Source organism: Peromyscus maniculatus, chromosome 3, assembly GCF_049852395.1.
Source record: "Peromyscus maniculatus bairdii isolate BWxNUB_F1_BW_parent chromosome 3, HU_Pman_BW_mat_3.1, whole genome shotgun sequence".
In the NCBI taxonomy this organism is placed as follows: Eukaryota; Metazoa; Chordata; class Mammalia; order Rodentia; family Cricetidae; genus Peromyscus; species Peromyscus maniculatus.
Window position 1 is genome coordinate 34,913,378 of NC_134854.1, and position 22,931 is coordinate 34,936,308.

General features: G+C 38.0%; 1 protein-coding gene across 1 annotated transcript in view; it reads left to right on the forward strand.

Annotated features, from left to right (window-relative positions):
• Positions 1-22,931, forward strand: part of Sema3c (semaphorin 3C) — a 156,117-nt gene that overhangs the window by 63,141 nt on the left and 70,045 nt on the right. The window contains exons 3-4 of the mRNA XM_042272933.2: positions 13,405-13,565; positions 14,622-14,684. Coding sequence (XP_042128867.1) covers positions 13,405-13,565; positions 14,622-14,684 — 224 coding nt within the window. The remainder of the gene's footprint in view (positions 1-13,404; positions 13,566-14,621; positions 14,685-22,931) is intronic.

The window sequence follows — 22,931 nt, forward strand, 5'->3', positions numbered from 1 at the left end:
ATGTGTTACAAAGATCGCCTTTCCGTTTTCTTTCCTCAACAGTGTTTTGCTGGTGTATGACCGCGCCGATGTTTGACGTCTCTGAGGAGCATTAAGTGTCACTTGAGTAAAGATAAAGACAGTGGTTACACTGTTCTGAAAAATGTGGTGCAACTGCACCAGCTCTGCTTTAGTTTGGTTACTTACTTTATAAGGGGGCAAGCGTGAGAGATGGATAATGTCACTCTCCCTACTTAATCAATATGCAAATTCAGCTCCCAAGATGGAAGTAACTGCTAGTTACACATGCAAGTACACCTTGATCACAGGCCCACATTGTAGACTATTCTATATCCTCAAAGAGTATAACAAAGATAAATGATATTTCATGTAGAGTCTTCCAAAGCAATATATGGGAAATATTTTGTCCACTAATGTTATTGGTAGTATTATAGAAAAATTTGTCAGGTGAGCTTTGTAAAGAGAGCTGAGAGTCTTAGGACTATAAAATATAGGAGCTGGAGAGATGGCTCAGTGATTAAGTTCACTGACTGCCCTTCCAAAGGACTAGGATTCAATTCCCAGCACCTACATGGCAGCTCAAAAGTGTCTATGACTCCAATTCCAGAGGATCAGATACCCTTCTACAGACATGCAGGCAAAAACACCAATGCACATAAAATAAATAAATTATTTTAAAAAATAAAATATAAACACTGGATGTTCTGCAGGATAACAGTTTTGAAGCTCAGATCACTGATTGCATCATGAACTTTTCAATCACTTTTCTATACAGAGTTCTTATGAACAACCCGGAGGAAGGAGCTTGTCAGTGAAGGAGTCTGCTCTGTCCACAGAGCTTCTGATGCTGCCTCATTTCCATCTTGAATGTTGTTGAGACTTTGCCAGGTCTCCTCAAGTAGATAGCTCTGAGCTCTGAATGCCGTAAAGGAAACAACCCTGGGAGGACCTAGACAGACTTGAGAGTGGCCTTGATACTCAAGCTAGGTTGATAAGGTCAGCAAACAGCTCTGAAAAGATCCTGTAAGTAACTCTTTCTGGAAAGAGCTGTTTTCATCCCTAAGACATTTTATTTTATTTTTGTAAGAAATTTGGGTATCTCATGTGCATTGAAATCTGAAAACCAAAGTTACACTCAGGACAGTGAAGGAGGCGAAGGTCCTTGGCCCAGCATGTTCTCACCTTCCACAGAGAACAAGAGAATATTTTCCCAAGATTCCCCGCATTTTCTAACATCAAATTAATAGGATTATTGTGGAGGTTAGACAAGACACTGCATGTCAAACGTTATTAGAGAATATAGGTATTTTGAGTGGATAGATTGCTAATACAAATTTGGTCAGATGAGTGGTAGTTCAACACAGGGAAATTGTGTAAAATCAAGGGAAACAGTTTTTATTTTTCTCATTTATTTTTATTTTGGAATTAAGAACTATTTTTGTTAAAATTTTGAGGTGTTATAATTATTTATATTGCTGGGCTGTACCTTAATAAAAATAAGACATTATTACACCAGTTTTTTTAGTATGATGAATACTAAAACAACTCTAGGTAAATACGTTAAAGCCCAAACTGTGCAGAAATATCTTATTTAAAACTCAAACTCCCATCTTAATGTGAAGACCCCCCAGCTAAGTATGATCCACAACTACAAGGCTTGGGTCCTTCACACTTATTTTCTCACTCAATTAGTTCCATGGTTCTAGAAGACAGGCATTATCTCCATCTTTCAGGTAGGGATGCTTAAGCACCCACAGTTTAAATAACTTGCCTAAAGCCACATAGCTAGCTAGCCAAATGCAGAGCCAAGATCTGTGGATAGATCTGTCTTCATAAGCCAGACTTTGTTCCAGGAAAATGCATTAGATTAGAAACAAAATCCATTTATCTGTATGTTTTTTAATAAGTTGATTTTAAACTTGGATTGTCTAAAACTTAACTTTCCATGATGTTTTTTAAAAAGCAGTCTTTGTTATTTTTACATACTTTTTTTTCTAAAATAACAAAGCTTGCAGTGTATTTTAAATTGGGGAAGTACAATGTTTGTCTTTGATGAAAATAAACCAGAGGCAAACACCTTACTAGACTTGCATCTGCCCGTTCCTCCTGCTGTACAGAGGTGGCTTGCTCGACTTCTTCCCATTAAGTCACCTAAGGGTCGGTACAAAGCAACCCACCCCATCTCAGCTATTTAAACCCACTGTTTTAATTAATAAAATTCATTTTGCCTTTTGAGATTCATGGATATATGGCTATAAGCAAATGGAATAAAACATCTCCACATGTTAAAAGTATGACCCTACTTCATTAACATTTAGACTAAAGTTATAATTTCTGGTAATTGTCATATCCTCTTTTGTGTATGCTTTATTTCTACCACTTTTGAGTTGTGCTTTATTCCCACTTGTATGTTGAAAATTAAAAAACAGTCATGGCTAATGTTTATATCATGAAGGTGGCAGCATTTTGTAAAATAAACTTTGAGTCAAGTTTTTTTCTTTTCTCCTTGATGCACATGCAAAAATCATAAATATTATGTTTCCTGAGCATAAACAAAGAAGTGCAACACTGATGTCCTTTTGTGAGACACTAAGTGGTACCATCTCAAATGCCAACCCATGACAGGAAAAACCAAATGGTTTCCCAGTGTAGCATAGAGGAAAGGGAAAGCTCATGCCAGCATGAAGAGCGTGAAGAGCTGCGATGGGGGGGGGGAGGGCATACATGTGGTAACGGGGCTTTAAATCACAGGAGATGTATGTGGATTCTTTGCTGTTCTCTTGAATCCAAAGGCAGTCTCATGACTGTGAAGCACACTCCCAATAATGAGCAGTAGTTACTGATCTTCTGTTTTCTCCTGTGTCAGGAGAGACAGACAGAAGCCAGAAGGAGAACAGGGCTGTGCACTGTAGACTGACCAAAGTGTTTCAGATAAAGTGAACTTCTTCTCTGCGGCTCTCCAAACTTGGGTCTTGTTTTGAAGCCAAGTGCAATAACTTGGTTAAACAATGAGTCACACTGAACTAAATAATATTTAGATAAAATAGCTGTCGCTTTAGGGAAAATATCTCCACATATCTTTGTTCATAATGTCTGGCCATTTAAATTTTAGGTGGTACAATATACAGTTCATTATATTTTTCCCATATTCAAGCAAAAAATGGGCTTTAAAAGACATCAAATGAAACAGTAGTTCAAGTATTCGCAGTGGTTGGGAGAGCTAGGCCTTTGAGTCCTGAGTAATCAAACTTACTAAAAACTGGGTGGTCTGCCATCATTCTGAAGGAATTAGAGATAGAGAACGTTTGGCAGTGTGTAGCTCCTTTCCAGTTAGTAATTTGCATTTCCTTCTTCATGTAGTTCAATTGTTTGTTAGGTGCCATGCATGCAGAGCTTGCTTGAGATTATATGTACAGCCCAGTAGTTTGTACAGAAAGCTCACACATCCTGAGCCTTACCGGAGAGTAATAACACATCTGCGAGCTTGCAGAACACCGGAAGACCTCTTAATTAGCCCTCATTTGCAGTTGAGCAAATCACTAAGCAAGTGATTAATAGGTCAAAAATTTCCAACGTATATTTATTTCTCTGCTGATGTTCAATAATCGTGGCATACACATACTCTCACTCTTCTCTATGCTCTTAATATTGCATCAAAAGCATTCTCTCCCAACCTCTTTATTAGTTTAAACTGCCTTTCTAGAACTTCATACATGGTTATCCTACACTTTCTCACAGTTTTTGCTGTTGTTAATATGGTAAGTGACTTGGGAACAATCCAGCAACCTGGGTTTGGCATTTAGGAGTTTGCATCTTTACAGGCTGTTTTTGACAGTCCAGAAACGTGTAGATTTTCTTTTGCATGTTGTTGGGTCCATTCTTCTGACTAGAACATCCAACCCAAATTGTCTGTCAACCCTAAACACATTTGACCATTGTTTGACTCTTCCTCATCCAGTCAAGGTTTTTACCCAAGTGCTGAGTGCTCTCTAGGAAATGCTTTTCACTTTATTGACTCATATTTGTCTTCAGGTCATGGTTTGCCAGACACTTCCTGAGCCCTAATAAAAAGCAGCTATCCTTGCCTTTAAACTTCTTTGTCTTTTACTCCATTTTATGTGTTTAATAGTGAGGGCCTTAGTGTTGAGAATGGCTCAGCAATATTTGTTGAATGAAGAAAAGTCAAATATTTCTCCCTGTCTAATCAGGAAGTCTTAGTCTTTGTTCGCTCGTATTCCTGAATGATCTTGTTCACAGTGTTTGTGGTTCACCCCCAGAATGCCTTGTTTGCAGACACCAAGACTTTTTTTTTTTTAGATATTTTGTACTAATCCATAGACTCAATAATCAATCTGTTGAAAGATGAAATGAATGTGCTTTAAGCAATAATTTATTGAGTAGAAAGCCAGATGCATTATGTGTAAATACAGGCTTTGTGCAGAAACCTGTGGCAAAAACTATGAAAGGCGTTTGTAAAAGTAAACTGGGCAGACCTCACCCGAATGTGAGACCTCTTACTTTTATAGCTAGGAAGTCTTCTCCCTAGAAGTTCCCACTCAAAAGTTGCCATGTGTCCAAGGAGGTCCAACTTAAGTCACGGAAAACAACAAATATGGGGAAATTTATAACAGACAAATGATAAATGATGCAGTAAGAATCTTTGCAGATGTTGTTACAGTGGAACATGGGAGGGGATCATCATGTTTCTTTTCTAGGTATTTGTTCACCAGAAAACCCAGGTCCAGTCCTCATTCCTGCCCAGTGCACACACACTGCTTGAACTATTTTCCTCTGTCACTGAGTTTGTCCCACTCAAGAACTTTGAATATTCGCCGGGCGGTGGTGGCGCACGCCTTTAATCCCAGCACTCGGGAGGCAGAGCCAGGCGGATCTCTGTGAGTTCCAGGCCAGCCTGGTCTCCAAAGCGAGTTCCAGGAAAGGCGCAAAGCTACACCGAGAAACCCTGTCTCGAAAAACCCAAGAAAAAAAAAAAAAAAAAAAAAAAAAAAGAACTTTGAATATTCATATTTTACACTATTTCCTTCGTGATCTTATTGGTAATTGTTCATTAATTCCTTTTAAAAATAACAGCATAAATAAATGTGTTACAAACCTTTAAGACTGTATATAAGCCAATATAGTAAGTTTATTATATCCAATGAGGTCAACTCATTAAAGCAATTTCTAATTGTAATTGTATAACCTTCTTTTTGTCTTTGTTATCATGCTTCTTTGATGACCACCTTGGGACCACTGTTGCTGAACATCTTGCTCTGGCACCATTCCCAGAGGTGTCTAGAATAGCAAGAAGCAGGTGTCATGGGGAGGCCCTTACTCATTTACAAGTTTGTTTCTATATTTATGTCTTGAATAGGTACTCTGAGAAAGGTGTCTTCTCATTGAGAAGCATGATGTGTGTTGATGGCTCGGTATCTACATGCTATCCTTCCACAGTTTAGAGACAGGTTCAGATTTGAATCTCCTTCCCAGAAGTCATTTCCTGCTAGCTCAGAGTCTCTGAAGGCATGTTGAGAAATGCATCTTCTTTACCTCCAGTGATCCTTACCATTGACTCCCCAACGAGGAACCTAAAATTTGTACCTAATATCTTTCAAACCTCCAACTGAGCTTAGAAGGAAAAAAAAATCAGAGTTAAGATTTCCTATTGAATTGTATTGAATTGAAGCAGACAGCAGAAATACAATATGGTTTAGGTAGGAAAATAAAGTCTTGTTCTTTGTTATAGCCTCATTTATTTTGAAGAAAATACAGTTTTAATTAGATTTATATACATGTATATTTCTAAGAAAAGGTTTTAGAAATATTTCTCATTCCTATGAGACTCAAAAAATAAAAATAAAAAGTATACTAGACTTCCAGATATTCCATAGTGATGAAAATAAATATTTGTAATGGATGATACTTGCAATCAGTGTAGAATGAATTGTTTTCATAGTTATTTTATTGATGCAGGGAGCATAAGAGCTCATTCTGGCTACTAAATGTCTTAGTTATTTGTATTACTTTTAATGCAAAAGAGCAAATTAAAGGAAAAAAGAAATAGCTTGACTTACAGTTTAAATGAAAATATGCCATTGTTGCAGGAAAGGCAAGGCAGCAGGAGGAGGCTTCTACTCCCAGCTCACCCCCATCTGGGAGGTGGAATGATGGCTGTTCCTGCTGAACTAACTGTCTTTCCCCTTTAATTCAGCGGGGAAACACGGGCCCTAATAAGGTTCTGCCTATTCAACACAAATCAGCCCAGTTAGCTCAACTAACCTAATCTAGATGACCCTTCATGGCCATGCTCAGTGCTAACCTGTTCTGAGGGGCTTGTCTCCTCCATGATTCTAGATTGTGGCAAGCTGACAATCTCAACCCTCCCACTAAATGACATCATTCTCTCTTGAATTTTCTAGAGGCTGCTTTGAAGGCATAGGGGTAAAGTGGTGGGTGTGATCTGTGAAAACCCTTCAGCACCAGCAACTGACTGCAAAGTTGATATTCCCCATGCTGTTCCACAGACACACTTTGCCTCTTCATAACTTCTTTAGTGAAAGCCTCCACTTTCTAAAACATGATGGTATTTTCTCATTTTAATGATTCATGACCAAAGGAGTCGATTACAGACATTAAAATAGCTTAGATTGATTAGCAGAAACAAATAATGTGAATGGCAAAGACTTTGTCTCATATTCAGAATCTTACATCCGGAAGACAAAGTCTATTTTAACAATTGGTGTTGTGTCATCTTCTAACTTCCAAACACGGTATTCTGAAACTTTGCAAATGTTCTGCAAGAGAGAAAGCCCAAGAGGGAAAGAGAGAAATACAAGCAACTAAAGACAGTCCTGATCTGAAAATTCAAGGCAGCTTTTTTCTTTAAGACAGGGTTTCTTGGTGTCAAGTCAGTTTTAGTAACTCTGCCCTGCTTAAATTATCTTCATATTCTTATTGGAGTTATGCAGTTAGAAAATAGCAGGAAAATCTTGTGATCAAGAAGAATATCGTATCTTGAGATGTTTGGCCTTGAGACACAAACCAGCAAGGCCAGTTTGAAGATGTGAAAAAATAAAAAATAAAAAATAGATGGCCAGAAGGGCCAAAATAATAAGAAGAGACACTGTTGTGCTGACTGAGGTTTTCAGTGAGGTAATCTAGCTATCTCACACCAGGCCGTGGAGGCCTTTTTTCCAGATATAACAGAATGGCATTTGAGTCAGTTATGAAGTGGGAGCTTTAAGACACAGTGAGCATAGAACTGGCCGATGGCAGTGTTTTGAGAATCAAAGGGGCATTCTTGGTAATTACTCTCGGAGAACAGGCACAGACTGGGTCTGTCTGTGGCAAACTGGAGTGAGAGTCCTGCTTCATAAAGGCTCCTGTATGTTTGTTAACCTCCTCCCTTATGCAGTGCCCGGGAAATCCATTTTGCGTCACGGTTGCCTTTCCCTGGCCAGGCTCACTGAATAGAGCTGTATCCCTTCGTCCCTTTCTCATCCATGCGCCACTTTAGTGGCTCTGCTCTAATCTTCCTCATCCATCAAAGAACGAAGATGAGAGACCCATTTATCTTCTGCATGAACCGTGCCTGTCATACCGTCTGCATCAGGCCTCTGGGCCTGGCACAGGGGAAGGAGAACCGCGTCACTAAGCTGTGACAGATTTGGGTGCAGTTGCCTGCAGTCTGGTCCTCTGCCTTTTCCAAAGTAGCAAAGGAAATTCAAGACGCTGATGCATTTCTACTGCTTTTGTAGATTCTGCACAGACCCCAGTGCAGGGCAAGCACATGCCAGAATTGCAAATGTGGCATGTCTTTATGCTTCAGAAAGTTAAGGTTACCTGGTTCTGCTCACAGATTAAGAACCGTCCTTGCTTTGAGAATTTTCCACTAGTGACCTTGTGACCTTGTTTGAGATGACCATCGAACTTCGCTGAATGTTAATGGTTTTGCAGAGGTCCTAGAATCATATCAGGGCCGAACACAGAAGCATTGAGTAGGAATCCAGAGAGTGTTTAAGGCTGAGTTCTTACTCTACTGATGAGCCCACAGATGGCTACTCTTTAGGGCTGTTAATTTTGAGCAAATGTGGTTTTAACAACCTGCCTGCTGTTCTCTGTTTACATTAGGAATTAAGAACTATAATTTTACTGGGGTGCCCTTTCAGCTCCTTATCTACTGGTTTTTCCTAAAGGGACAGGTAAAATTCAGTTTGTAGCCCTGTTTTAAAACACTGAGCCTCCAGGAAAGGATGAATCATGAAACCCTCTCTACTTAAAATCTTTCTAAGATAAGACATCCAGGAGAGGACATTATCCTGTCAGAATCACTGTCTCTAAGGTCAAAAGCAAGCAAGGCTTTGAAATTTACCCTGTGCTTTCTGCCTAAGGCTCAATAGAGTCTTCTTCCAAGATGTTTCTGCAGGCTAGCTCCATAAAAGAATAGAGCAAAGGAGAGGTTTCAAATTGTCACAAAAGCTTATCTTCTCACCTGCATCATCTATCTGAGTGAAGCGTCAAGCCTACGGTGCTAACCAAGCCATAACAATGTGCTGAATAAATAAACGGATAGCACAGCCTATGCTTGAAATGTAATTAATGAGTAACCATTATATCTGCTTCTAACTGAGAGAGTCCTGGGAATTGATTTTCAGTGCAGTAATTCTTTACCTAATCAGGACCTTTATAAAAGACCAAAGTGGTATTCTGAGTAAATGATCTCCCTTACTAAGGAAGTAAGACTAATGGTTATCATTCATGAAAGGTTCCCCATGCATTCTACCAAGATCACATCTCTGATCATATGAATGAAACTTTCAGTGAAGGAGATTCTTAACAATATAGTTGTAAGGCCCCGTCAACACTCCATTATTAAGATTCACGTAGTTAGGAATATTGCATTACTGACAGCTATACGACACCATGTACTGATCCACGTTCTCAGTGCTGTAATGATGCGTTAACTGCTGCAGACAGGGGAGCTTAGCTTACTGGGGACCCTGTTGTCCTCCCAGTTTTGTTTAATTTCTTAAGGCTCACAATGGCTTCTCTAATGCAGAAATGTTCATCTGAGCACGCAAACCTTAGGTAAGCATATTATTCTGGAAATTTCCCCTGAAAGAACCTTGGCGTAAAGGCATTACAGTAATTTTCCATCGTGGACATCTACTATAATGTGGCTATCAGGGCAGAAATATGTGTTTTTTAATGTTTTTTCCCAGGAGATTTTTCCCAGGAACTTGGAGACCTATGTTGCCCTTTGTGGAGCCACTGAGCTTTCTAACCCTGCGTACAGTATCCTTAGCCAAGTTAATTCCCAATCATTTCAGTGTGGCCTGAGAAACAATGCTGTACCCCGATGCTGTAAAATAGCATGTTATCACCACTGGCATTTAAAAGAAATGCAAGTCTTTGTCTTGTTTAGAGGCAATTCTTACTAAAAACAGGGAGGTCTTCCCTCACTGCCATCAGATCATTAGATCATTCATTTCCTGTGAGTGTGACAAAGCCTCCAGACTACAGCCTTTCCAGTGGAATCTCCATTGAAGGAAACAATGGAGTCTTGGATTGTTCTTTTTATGAATAAAATTCCCATTGCTTTGAAAGCTCGCTCTTTCCCCCCCACAGCTCCGAAGCTCAATTATCACTACTCACAGTAATTTAAGTAGCATTTGAACAAAATACCCTAGGCTTCTTTCACAAAAGTGGCAGTTGTGAAGTAAATCTTCCTGGTTAACAGCTGTCAGCTGTCAGTGGGCTACACATAATTAAATTTGAAGATGCTTTATGGTCAGAGAAGACAGCTAAAACCCTTGGAGCAGAAAGGCCTTTAGGTTGATGTGGTTACTGCCCTCTCTGGCACTGGGGCTAATTCAGGACTGGGATGGCTTTCTGAAGACACAGGTAGAGGAAAACTGCAAATCGATTTCAGTGTTTTTATTTCCCAGCTAAGACCACATGCCTGGCTTTATTTTCATGCAGATCAGGGAACAAAATGGTGACAGAATCTAAGGAGGGGGGGGAAGTGAGAGGGAAGGAGGGAGAATGGGGAGGAATTTGAGAAACTGTCCACATGAACTACCTTAGGCAGGGTGAGGAGGTGACAGTTAGGGGCTGTAAATACAAAAGACGGGACAGTTAGTAAGAAAGCCGCACATCAAGGCTTCTAAAATTCTAGAGATGTTTTGGTTGTGAGGTAGGCCTGTGACTGTGCTATTCCATGTTTTTCCTATAGTTATTGGTCCAAATTGAATATTACTATTACTAAATTCCAATGAAATTTAACATTCTCATTCATTTTATATATCTCCATATATTAATTCATTCCATGGGAACATTCATTAGAAGCTGTTCATTAGAAGCTATTGTTGCAATATGTGTGGGTATACATGTTTATAATTACATTTATAATTTTATATATACATATAAAATCAAAGACATAGAGGCTTTCATTTGGATGTGCATGGGAGAGGTTGGAAGGGGAAATAGAGAGGGGGAGAGAAGGAAGGAGGAAGTGATGTAATTATATTTAATTAAGATGTAAAAATACAAAAAGAAGGTAGCTGAGCAAGCCAGGGAGCATTAGTCAGGGAGCAGCATTCCTTCATGGCCTCTGCCTCAGGTCTTGCCTATGTTCCTGCTTTAGCTTCTCTTGATGATGATGGATCATCACATGGAAGCATAAGATGAAATAATTGATTTTCTACACACACACACACACACACACACACACACACACACACACACACACACACAAATCATAAAAACTAAACTGCTGCTTATACTGAAAAAGAAATGGAGACAGGAAGGTTAGTTTGTTTATTTTTAAACACAGTCAAATGTGCTCTTTTGCTATCATTCCATATTATTGGCTAAAACTATTGAACTATATTATGGAGGACGTTCTAAAGTGGAGAACTGAACACACTTACTAAAGCTGTGTGTGCTTTGTGTTCACACGAAGTGTGTCCAGGCGATCACAGATCTGTGTGTGCTTTGTGTTCACATGAAGTGTGTCCAGGCGATCACAGATCTGTGTGTGCTTTGTGTTCACATGAAGAAGTGTGTCCAGGCGATCACAGATCTGTGTGTGCTTTGTGTTCACATGAAGAAGTGTGTCCAGGCAATCACAGATCTGTGTGTGCTTTGTGTTCACATGAAGTGTGTCCAGGCGATCACAGATCTGTGTGTGCTTTGTGTTCACATGAAGAAGTGTGTCCAGGCGATCACAGATCTGTGTGTGCTTTGTGTTCACATGAAATGTGTCCAGGCGATCACAGATCTATGTGTGCTTTGTGTTCACATGAAGTGTGTCCAGGCGATCACAGATCTGTGTGTGCTTTGTGTTCACATGAAGTGTGTCCAGGCGATCACAGATCTGTGTGTGCTTTGTGTTCACATGAAGAAGTGTGTCCAGGCGATCACAGATCTGTGTGTGCTTTGTGTTCACATGAAGAAGTGTGTCCAGGCGATCACAGATCTGTGTGTGCTTTGCCAGTTCACATGAAGTGTGTCCAGGTGGTCACAAATGGCATTCTTGACTTCCTGTAAGAATCTTTATCGTTTTTATTTTGCTATAAGCCAAACCATGGCCATTAACAAGTGTTCTAGAGATATGACTTGGGTTCTTTGCCTACAAATTTAGAATCAATATATCATGAAGTCAGAAACCTTAGAAAGCATGCACTTTCAAAGCTTGTCACTGTTTAAAATCATTGTCACAAGATCAATGGAATTTAGGACTATCTGCATAGAGGTCTTAAGTTTTGCAGAGGAGCTTTTACCTGCAGAGGAGGTACATACATTGTGACTGTTGACTTTTCTTACTGTCCTGGTGTCTTCCCGGCTCTCAAAGTTCAGACACTCAACTTAAAAGAGGCTGAATGAACAGGAGTCACTGATCACTGAGAGGTCACAACTCTGAGGACATAAATAGGCCTTCCTTCTGCCATATTCACGGGCATGCTGTCATCCAATGGTGCTGCCTCCTGAAGGACAAATAATGCAATAACTGTTTTCAGGTGACTTGAAGCAAAGCATATTAAGGTAGTGGAAATTACATAGAAGAAATGTATCAGTGGTTTAGAGTTATTTGGAGATGATCCTAAAATGGTGAATGTACTAACTCTGAGAATAAGACATTGACAAGAAGACAGTCTCCATATCATTGATTTTTCTTTCTACTCACTGTACTGGCTAATGACTTTCATTAATAAATTTATGATTACTGAAATTGTGAATTATTTTTGAATCATATAAAGTCAGCATGAACTTTAACTTTCTGATTCATTTCAGAAAATATATAATAATAATAATTAAATATATATCTTAACAAACATTATTTTAAAATTGATTAATTTTTTAAATCTAATTTTTAAAGAAGTTCATATATGAATATTTCATTTACATCACTTCTTCCCCTACCCCCTCACTCTCTAACTCCTCCAATGCCCTCTACTTCTAAATTCATAGTCTCATCATATTTAATTAATATTTTAATATAAATACACACACATATACATATATACACAAACACATGCATATACACAGGTATATGCTTGCACTCATGCACGCATGTGTGCACACACACATATACATAGCCTGTAGAGTTTATCGTTGCCTGTATATACATGTCCAGGGATGACTACTTTGTATTGGACACTCTGTGTGGGAGCTTGTCCCTAGAGAAGATTGACTCTTCCTTTCTTGGTGGCCATTGACTACCAGTCGCTGTTCATCTGGCAGCAGGACTTTGTGTAGTTTCCTCAGTTCATGTTGGAAAGTCAGTTAGTGTTGCCATTTTGCCACTCCTGTTCAGGCAGCTATGCTGTTGGGAGCTCAAGGGTGCGTTTTCCCTGCTCTAGGCTGCACTGTCTAGCAACCGGCACCCTGATCCACTGGGTACTGCCATCCTTCCTCCTCTTCTCTAGCGCTTTCTGTGCCTTAGGTTGAGAAGTTGCACTGCTGATGTATTAATTAGAGTTAGACACCCCATGGACACTTACTCTCTGCATTTTGACCAGTTGTGGATCTATGTGGTAGTCTCTATCCCTTGCAAAGGCTTATTTGAAAAGGAGAGAGAAACTATACTAAGTACTTACAATACAGAAATTGCATTAGTTTAGGGAAAGGACATTAGTAGGTTCTCCTCTAGAATCTGCAACTTGTGAAGCCACAAGTAGGTAGCAAAGTTCACAGTACCAGGTGTGAGTTTCCTTTTATTGAGTGGGCCTTCACATTTAAGCTGTTGGTTATACTAAAGATATAAGTAGCACTGTGGAAACATTATTATCATAGAAGAAAGGTTTATAATTTTAGTTTTGCTCTTTTGGTAAATCTTTCCGTAAAATCATGAAATTATAGTACCAACCCACTCTGTTTAACATTTCTTGTTCACTATTTCAGAGCTCCGAGAAACCAAGACCTCTGAATATTTCAGTCTGTCCCACCACCAGTTAGACTACAGGATATTACTAATGGATGAAGACCAAGACCGCATATATGTGGGGAGCAAAGACCACATCTTGTCCTTGAACATCAACAACATCAGCCAAGAACCTCTAAGTGTAAGTTTGCCATTTTCATGAGGGAAACCTTGACATTATAGGTATTCAAAGAATTCATACACTGAAAATAATATATATAGGATAGAAAAACAGAAAATACTGGAAACAAACACACAAAAGTTACTTTTTACTTCACAGCTGAAAAATATATTTAGTCTAATTCCTCCTATTTGGTTTCAAAAATTTTAAAAATCAATTGAAACTCTGAAAATGAATGAAAAAACAATCCTTGTATACTCATCTATTGAAATGAAAAAGAAGTGAGTGGGGGAAGTTTACCATGAAAATCCTGGTTAGAAAAGTAAGATGAACCATGTCTTCTATAAGTAATCCACAGAGTGTGAGGAATACGGCTATTAGCTGCATGGATATTTGAATAATCATAACCTGTATGTATCATTCTTTTACAGTAAAAAAGCAAAATTAAGCATCAATGGAGTAAAAGAGTAAAGCTGTGTTAAGGATCTAAGTTTGTTATAAGCAGTACACTTTACATTATTATATTAAAGGCTGACAATCTATTCTTTTCTGCCAGAAGTGACCCAAAACAGCAGTGACTTAGAATACCAGCAGTGCTTCAGGGAGACTGGTTTCATTTCATGTGTTACATTGCTGAGTTACATGGAGGCCCAGTTTAAGTAAATCTCAGTCTGGCTGTGTTGTTTACCAAAGACAATATCCAACTAAGATAGACACATAAACACAATTCATAATGAAATACACAGGTGGTAAGAGCATAAGTCCAAAGGATAAAATGTGTGTTGTGTTCTGTACATTTATCTTTATAATGACTTTTAAATACACAATTATGAATTTGTGTGTGTTACTGAACAACTGAACAGGATTTGTTAAAGAAAAAACTGATTGGATGAACAAAAAGTGAATGATAAAATAACACAATAGCCCAATACTTGAATTCAGGAGGTAAAAGTAGAATTTTGAAAATCAAACATAGTAACACCTTAAAGAAATCAGGTAGTCAAAAGCAAAAGAAGAATGTTGAGTTGCTGTGTGCCTGAATGAGATTATACAAACTTCATCTTTCTTCCCGAGCAGGTTTTCTGGCCAGCGTCAACAATCAAAGTTGAAGAGTGCAAAATGGCTGGCAAAGACCCCACAGTAAGTAGTCGAAGAGCACACATACCCACCGCATACAATCACACACTATACAGATATACACACACACACACACACCGCATACAATCACACACTATACAGATATACACACACACACACACCGCATACAATCACACACTATACAGATATACACACACACACCCACCGCATACAATCACACACTATACAGATATACACACACACACACCCACCGCATACAATCACACACTATACAGATATACACACACACACACCGCATACAAACACACACTGTGCAGATATACACGGCACCCTACTTACACACATCACATACATAAAAAATGCACCCATCCCCGCAAGCATTCATACCATACACACACACACACACACACACACACAGACACACACACACACACACACCACGTACAAACACATGATGCATATACACACAGCATCCTACTTACACACATCACATACATACAAACGGACCCCCCACACACACACACATTCATAACACACACACACACACACACACACACACACACACACACACACACACACACACAAATGCACCAGTTACTTAGTCAGGTGTATGTGGCTTGAGAACAGACTGGGATTAGTGGTGTTGGAGATCCTTGGCAGGACAGGTATATGTGATGGATTGGAATTCTCGGACCTTATGTAACTTTAGAATTCCTGACTGGTTAAACTTTCCTGCCTTGCTTTTATTATTTAATACAGACACTTTTCATGATTGATTTCACCAATAAACCTTGTTCCAAGTGACTCCGACCTGCAGAATTCTCAGCAGGCTGCTAAAATAATGATAATGTGAGTGTCTGGAGTAACTCCCAGATACCATGGGAACAATTCCTAAAATTCTTGTTGAAAAAATAGTCATGAGCCTGCACATTCCAGATAAATAAATCAACAGTGATGAAGAGTACATTTGCTAATTAAAATAGTCACAAACTGCAATCAGAACAGATATACAAATAGACAAAGGTGAAGTGCCACACTTTTACAAATTGGAGTCCCTTAAATGGACTTCAGTGGAAAGAGTAAAGCAAGGAACCTGCACTGGCTTCTGTGAATGACTTTCTGTTGTTGACATTAAATCATCCTTTAATATTACATAAGAAATGCATGGAGCTGATTTTTGATGAACACAATCATGCATATACATCAATCATTTTTTGCCTCAAATCATGAAAAATATCACAATGGAACTAAATATCAAAACTGCACTGTCACAAGTAATTTAGTAAAAGATTCCTCTGTTCACTTGTCTTGCTTTCAATTATTCATTTCATAAAGAGCATTCAACACCAATTGCATACATAGTGTAATTCTAGTTACTAAGATATAATTTGTGTAAACACAGACTTAATTTTGCTTTCCTTAACCATACCTAGTTGAAAAAATTAACTTGCTTTAAGTGAGCAAGAAAGTAGATTTAAATTAAGGAATGCAATAGAAACATGGTTATTGTGTAGAAAATCTAGTATGTTTCCACATATGCATCCAGGTTTGAGGAGATCATATGAAGTAGTAGCCTCAACTTCATGTTCAGAAAAATTTGACTGAGCACATTTCAGTAGAAACAAGAGGTCTGAAATGATTGATGTCCATATAGAACTGTGAGAATACATGATCTGGAGAGGCACTAGGACAAGTTACTCATGGATAGACTAATTCATAATGAAATGAAATTTTTCAGTATGACTGACTCTCAAGACAGTCTCAGATATAAACTTCTATACACACTGGAGAAAGTCATGGCAACAGAAGACTCTAGAGCAGCAGTTTCAACCTGTGGGTTATAACCCCTTTGGGGGATCAACAAACAGTTTACAAAGGTCACCTAAGTCCACAGGAAAACATAGATATTCACATTACGATTTATAACAGTTGCAAAATTATGATTATGAGGTAGTAAGGTGAATAATTTTATGGTTGGGGTCACTGCAACATGCGGAACTGTATTAAAAGGTCACAGTATTAGGAAGGTTAAGAACCACTGTTCTAGAGGGAAAGATCTCTGTATATTATTCCACAAGCATTCTTGGAAACCATTACCAGGAGTAACTCAGTTCTAAGTCTTAAATTTTCAATTTTATATTTCATCCAGTTAACAGAACTTAAAAGAGGGAAAAGAAACATGACAAGGCATAATTACAATCTAAAGGACATCTAGAGGGTGGAAATCCAGAAAAAAAATCTACATTTTGATGGCCTTCCAGGGAAAAACATGGGGAGTAGTGCTGTGGAAAATGATGGTTTCCTTAGGCTATTTTTTCAATAATTGGGCATGAATTTCATAATTCTCCTTCATCTCCTAATGAAGACATTTCCCACTGATGCAAGTCTGATGATGTCTTGCTTTTTCCCACAATAATACCCATGGCGATGAGTTTCCTGGTGCTTTGTTCAGGAAGGTTTGCATTTCTAATTCACAGCAATTGCTACAGGGAGAGTATGCAGCTTGCAGATATGTTTACATATTCACTTTCCAAAATGTGAGCCTGGTGCTTCTAAAGTGTCTAGTCAAGTCACTTGACCCCCCTCCCTTTGGTGAAATAGAAACCTATTGTTATTTGCCTTGTGATAATTAAAACTTATTGGATAAAATCTTCAATACATGCTTACATTTCCCCATAATGTTATTATGCTCTAATATCAACCATGGGCATTGTTAATTCTTCTGTATGGCCAATAGCTACACACTTGAGAACTCATCCATGAAGAGATGTGTTCTATGCATTTTTATGACTAAGTGGGACAGGCTTTGCTTTTCCAGATAAAAATGTTGAGTTCTGGGAAATAATAATCTATGAAATTCTTTCAACTACCTACTCTATCTGTGTAGAAGAGACTACCTAACAAATAAGTTTCTATCCTACATGTGAAGCCCTTACAGAGACATCCTGTTAATCTGACTTTAGGAGAAAGGGCCAGTGGGAACAAACCAATGAGAAATGGATTTTTGAACATTCTATAGACAATATATTTTATTTTCCTTTTCATTGATACCAAGTGTTTGCACATGTCTTCACACTATTGAAGTAGTTGCCACTCAATAACATAGCATTTCATTTTTTAAAACATAGGAACTGACTACTTTTTACTAGTTCTTTGCCAGCTTTACACATTCTGATTGTATTCACACTCCTGCCACAGATCTTCCCCCAATTCACACCTGTTGCCTTTTTAAAGTTGTGTAAACCAGTGACTGTGACGAACATAGATGTCATGAGGTGAAGGCAGTATGCGTAAATGGCTTCCCAGGACTAGACCGGTGAGACATATATGTAACAGTTATGAGACACGGTATTCAAATGTCGTGGGATAAACCAGGCTCTGTTCTAAGTGTTCCATTCTAATCTTGAAAGCTATGCAGCTGTGCCAGCTAGAAATTGAAAACAGCCATGATTTAAAGATTAAGAAACTGAATGAGTAAGGAGAATAAGAAATTTGTCCCGAGTTTTACAGTTGTGAGTGGCATGGCCTTTGTCTGGTGGAGGGCAGAGTCCCAGATCCTGACATTGCATGTCTCCCAGGAGAGAGCAGTGGGGTTAAGAAGACACAAGTCAAAGGACAACAGTGGAACTGGGATGCTTTGCAAAGCTTGCTGTGATAGTTTTGGCAGAAACCATATTAGCCAGATCTGTTAACATTACCCCGGGGTTTATATCGATAGGAAGATTCACATAAGCTGAACCCTCTTTTTTCCCCATCTTTTTGGTTTATGCTGTATCTGAGTATTAACTCCAATTACTTTGGAGTTTTGGTTTTTAAGTCATCTTTTGAGCCTTCCTGGTCATGATACACTGGCTGCTTCTCTGGGAAGCCCTCCCCACAAGTCCTGGGCTTGGGGCCCCTTCTGTGTGTGTTCTTACCACTTATTTCATCGATTCTAAATTGTGTGTCTCTCTGCACTAATTGGAAATGCTGTGTGGCAAATGTCATTATCCACTATGACCAGATTTGTATCTAGAAGCTTCATCAAATTTAAACAAGTTCTGATTTAATAGCGAGGAAAGCAATTAAGCAAGGGAATCTGTTCAGAGTTTATTAGGCACCGGCAATGTGACGTGGAAGATGATGAGTTTGCTAAGGTTCTTAGATTAACAATGTCTCTAGCAAATATTTCAGAAAAAAAATCTTGTTATTCTTTTTCTTTTAAATAAATTTATCTTCTCTTAAGTAAAACAGAAAGTGGAAGTAGAAATCCAATTATAACAACAGAAAGAAACCAGAATTTGTATTTCAGAAATTTCATTTGTAAATGAAATCTTCAGAAAATTGTAAGTAAATCTATCTTTTAATGAGGGGATAGGAATGTAGCTCAGTTCATGAATGCATGCCTAGCATGTAAGCCATCCTTTGTGTCCAGTCCCAACACCATGTAAGCACAGCATGGTGGCACCCACCCTTAATCTCTGCCCTTGGATCAGAGGCACAAAGCTATCATCAGCAAAGGAGCAACATGAAGGCCTGCCAGTCCTACAGGAGACATTTTCCCAAGACAAGGAGCAGGAGAGTTAAATCCAGTAGCATTTTAAAAGTTATACCAGGTAGTAAATATTTTCTACAATAATTACTTTTATTGAGAATAAATCACCATGTTGGAAATATAGCAATGTTTTTCTGCTCAGTTAAAGAGGACACAAGCTATTTTATTTTAATATTTTAACTGACAGAAGTTAACTTTATAAAGCAATCGGATAGGTATATTTAAACGTACAACTTGGAGACTGTGGGCACAGTGCTTGAATTGGCTCAGCATAGATGATGGCCTTCTCATTGGTTAAGAATGGAAGTGATACTTTTCATTACCTGGAAAGAACCAGGATAACATTACTGGCATTATGGTCTGGCTCTAAAATACCCCTTACAAGCTTATGTTTGGATGGCTCACTCTTCATTTTTTGTGCCATTATTTTGAAGGTTATGATGCTTTTAGGTGGTGGGCCCACCTGACATAATAGGTCACTAGAAACTTGCTTTTGAAAACTGTACCCATCTTTGGTTCTAGACTTCTCTGATTCTTGGTCCTTGCTGTATGAACACTTGAGTCTACAAGCTCCCACAACCACAAAGCCACTCTTCCATGCTTTCCATACCATGATGGGCTGAAATATATATATATCCCACAATGTTTTGGGAGTCTCTTGGACATCCTTGACCAACAACTCATGCAGATAGGGGAATGCTCTTGAGATCACAACCCTAGCCAAAGAACACATCACATGATTATCAAATACCATCTTGAAAACATGTACATACAAGTAAACACACACACACACACTCCCATGCATACACACACATTCATAACAACAATTAAAAAAAATCATGAATTTGAAAGACAGTGAAGGTAGAGGTGTATCAGAAAGATTGAAGGGAACAAAGGGAAGGAGGAAATAATGTAATCATTGTCTCAAAAAATTAAAAAGGCATCTTTGGTATTTATTCTACTAAAGTCCCCAATAACAAATCTTTTACACATTAGTATTATGAACAGGACTAGTACTAACCTGGGAAAGACAGATGGCCTACCCAAATCAAAGTCTCCCTACAGCTTTATTAATATATTGCTGAAAACAAATGTTATTACTGCCCTTTGACTAATAGAAAATTTGAATCACAGAAAACCTATATAGATGACTTAATAACATCCAGCAAAGCTGAAGCCCAGATTTGAATCCCAGTCACTGAGCTCTGTGAAGTGCATATTTGCTTATTCCTTATCCCCATCAGCATCTCTCCTGCCTTTGAAACAATGGCAATAGCATGATGACAGACCAACTCCAGTCGCCTCCTGTTTCATGATACTGCATTCTGTATTACACTCACCAGTCTAGGACATTCACTCCAAGAAAAAAAAGAAGAATCCCACTGACTCATGTGCTTGTGTTTCTTTCTCTTTTTATTTAATTTTAATTATATGGATGTGTGTAGGTCAGTGTGTGGTTATGTTGATGTGAGTTGTGAGCCACCCAGTGCGGGTACTGGAAACCAAACTCAAGTCTTTTGGAAAAGCCATGGCACTGTCTTCCCAGCCCCATACCTTTGTTTGCTGATTATGTAATTTTCATTTGGAAAATTCTTTCTTTATGCATCTTTATTGTCAAGATTATTCTGCAAGACTCAGATGAAATTATACTTCTTCTGCTAAAGCATTATACTGAGTTCACGTATGAATGTGTTCGTGTATGTATATATGAGTATATAACCCTATGGTGACTTAATGGATCCTACCATAGCTTGATACATATGCTACTCTCCTTTCTTTGAAAGTCTTTGAAAGGAGAAAGTTATCCAGGCATTCAGGTGTTGCCAACTGTGCCTTAACAAACATTTACTGCAAGGAATTTACCCAACAGTTTAGATCAGACATAATAAGGTCAGAAACTGATGCTCTGCAATGGAAAAGCAGAACTCAAAGATAATGGTGGGCAGTGATGAACTCAACTGTTCAGTTTCACTTTTGTGTTCTGTGGAGGAAGAGGTGGGAGGTGTACTGAGTAGGACAGGGTAGGAATTGTCTACTGATAGTCAAAATGCTAGAGGAAATCTACACAGTGGTAGTGGCCGAAGTTTCTGTCTGAGGTAGGAAACTATCCCTATTGGAGATCAACTTCCTTATTACTAAGTTGAAATTCAGCTACTTAATTTGACACATTGCTGTGAGAATTAAGGCAATATATATATATATATATATATATATATATATATATATATATATATATATTCCAGTATATTCCAATATATATATATATGGATGGAGAAGCCTGAAAAATCTTACTAACATAAAAATACTATTTGTATAAGTATTAATTACTGGAAAGTGTGGGTTCTTAATGCATGGTATATGATAATGTACAGAAAAGTATGGGTTAATTATTACACATGTGGTTGGAAATCTTCCTTATATAGTAGTTACCTGTGTGAATGTAGGCAAATTAAAAACAATAAGAGCCTCTATGTTTATTTTTCTAAAGGGGACTGAGTTTCAAAAAGACACAATAAATTCATGTGAAGTCATTAAGAATCATACACTGAGTATTCAACACATATCAGTTATAAAGTTAAACTGAGCATCTTAGGAGGTATTAATGGTCAAATATATAAAACAGTTATTTGTATGTCTTCTATCACATAGAGAACAAAAATATTATCCATAATAAATAGATATATGAAGATATTTAAAATGATAGCTTTATCTCCAATATGAAAATATGTAACATGTTGACTTTTTCCTTTTACTACAGCAATAATTTACCAGAGTAAATTGTCCACAGAGCCCAAGATAAGGCAGATGTAACTTTTCTTTCTGAATTTGCATTGAGTTCATGTTTTATCAGAAGGTAATTAGTACATAATTCCAGAATGGCTGATCATGAATGAGAAAAAAAGTAAGTGTGGGTCTGTTTGCTCACAAATCTCAGCAGAGATGTGTTACATACACACCAGCCTTCAGTTCTGCAGTTTCTCCGAGATTTATGTTATCACTTCTAGCTATAATTAATCTCCAGGTACCTCTAAAAACACAACATTGTATATTTAACAAAGATCATTAAAATAAAGTGTATAGTCTAGACTTTAAGGATTAATTTGACATTAGAATTAAAGACTGATTAACAATGCATAGTAGAAACATCTGCTTAAAACTCCCATCACAAAAAGAAATATACATTTGCTGACAAGTAAAAATGAATGTCAAACAAAAATGATGGAATATATAAAATAATATAAAATTTTCAATAAAATTTAGCTCCATTTTTGCATTTTATTTTATTCTACTTTGTAATAACATAAATACTAGATATGCAATATACCTAGAAACCATGAAAAAGAAAAGTGTATTATAGACTATCCAGGGAGACACTACTGTTAAACTTGATATAGTTTATAGCTTTTATTAGACAAATTACACCTCAAATGATAAATTTATTTTCAATAAAATTCCTTGAGAGAAAAATGACTTCATAAGGGAACATCATTCTCTCTTAGGCTTGATTAATTTATAATCAGCAAAAGTAATGAGCATGCCAGCAGTAGAGTTTGGGGACGATTAACTCGGCCACAGAGAACTTACAAACTCCTGCAAGGTCACAGTTAATTTAGAAGTACAGCAATGACACCCTGGCCTGTTTAGTTTAACTGGAACCAGGTGAAAAACAGGTTTGGGAAAAATGAAAAATGAATTTGGTGGGGACCCTGGGTAGAGAGAACGATTCCACCATTCTTCACAGAAACAGCAGCTAT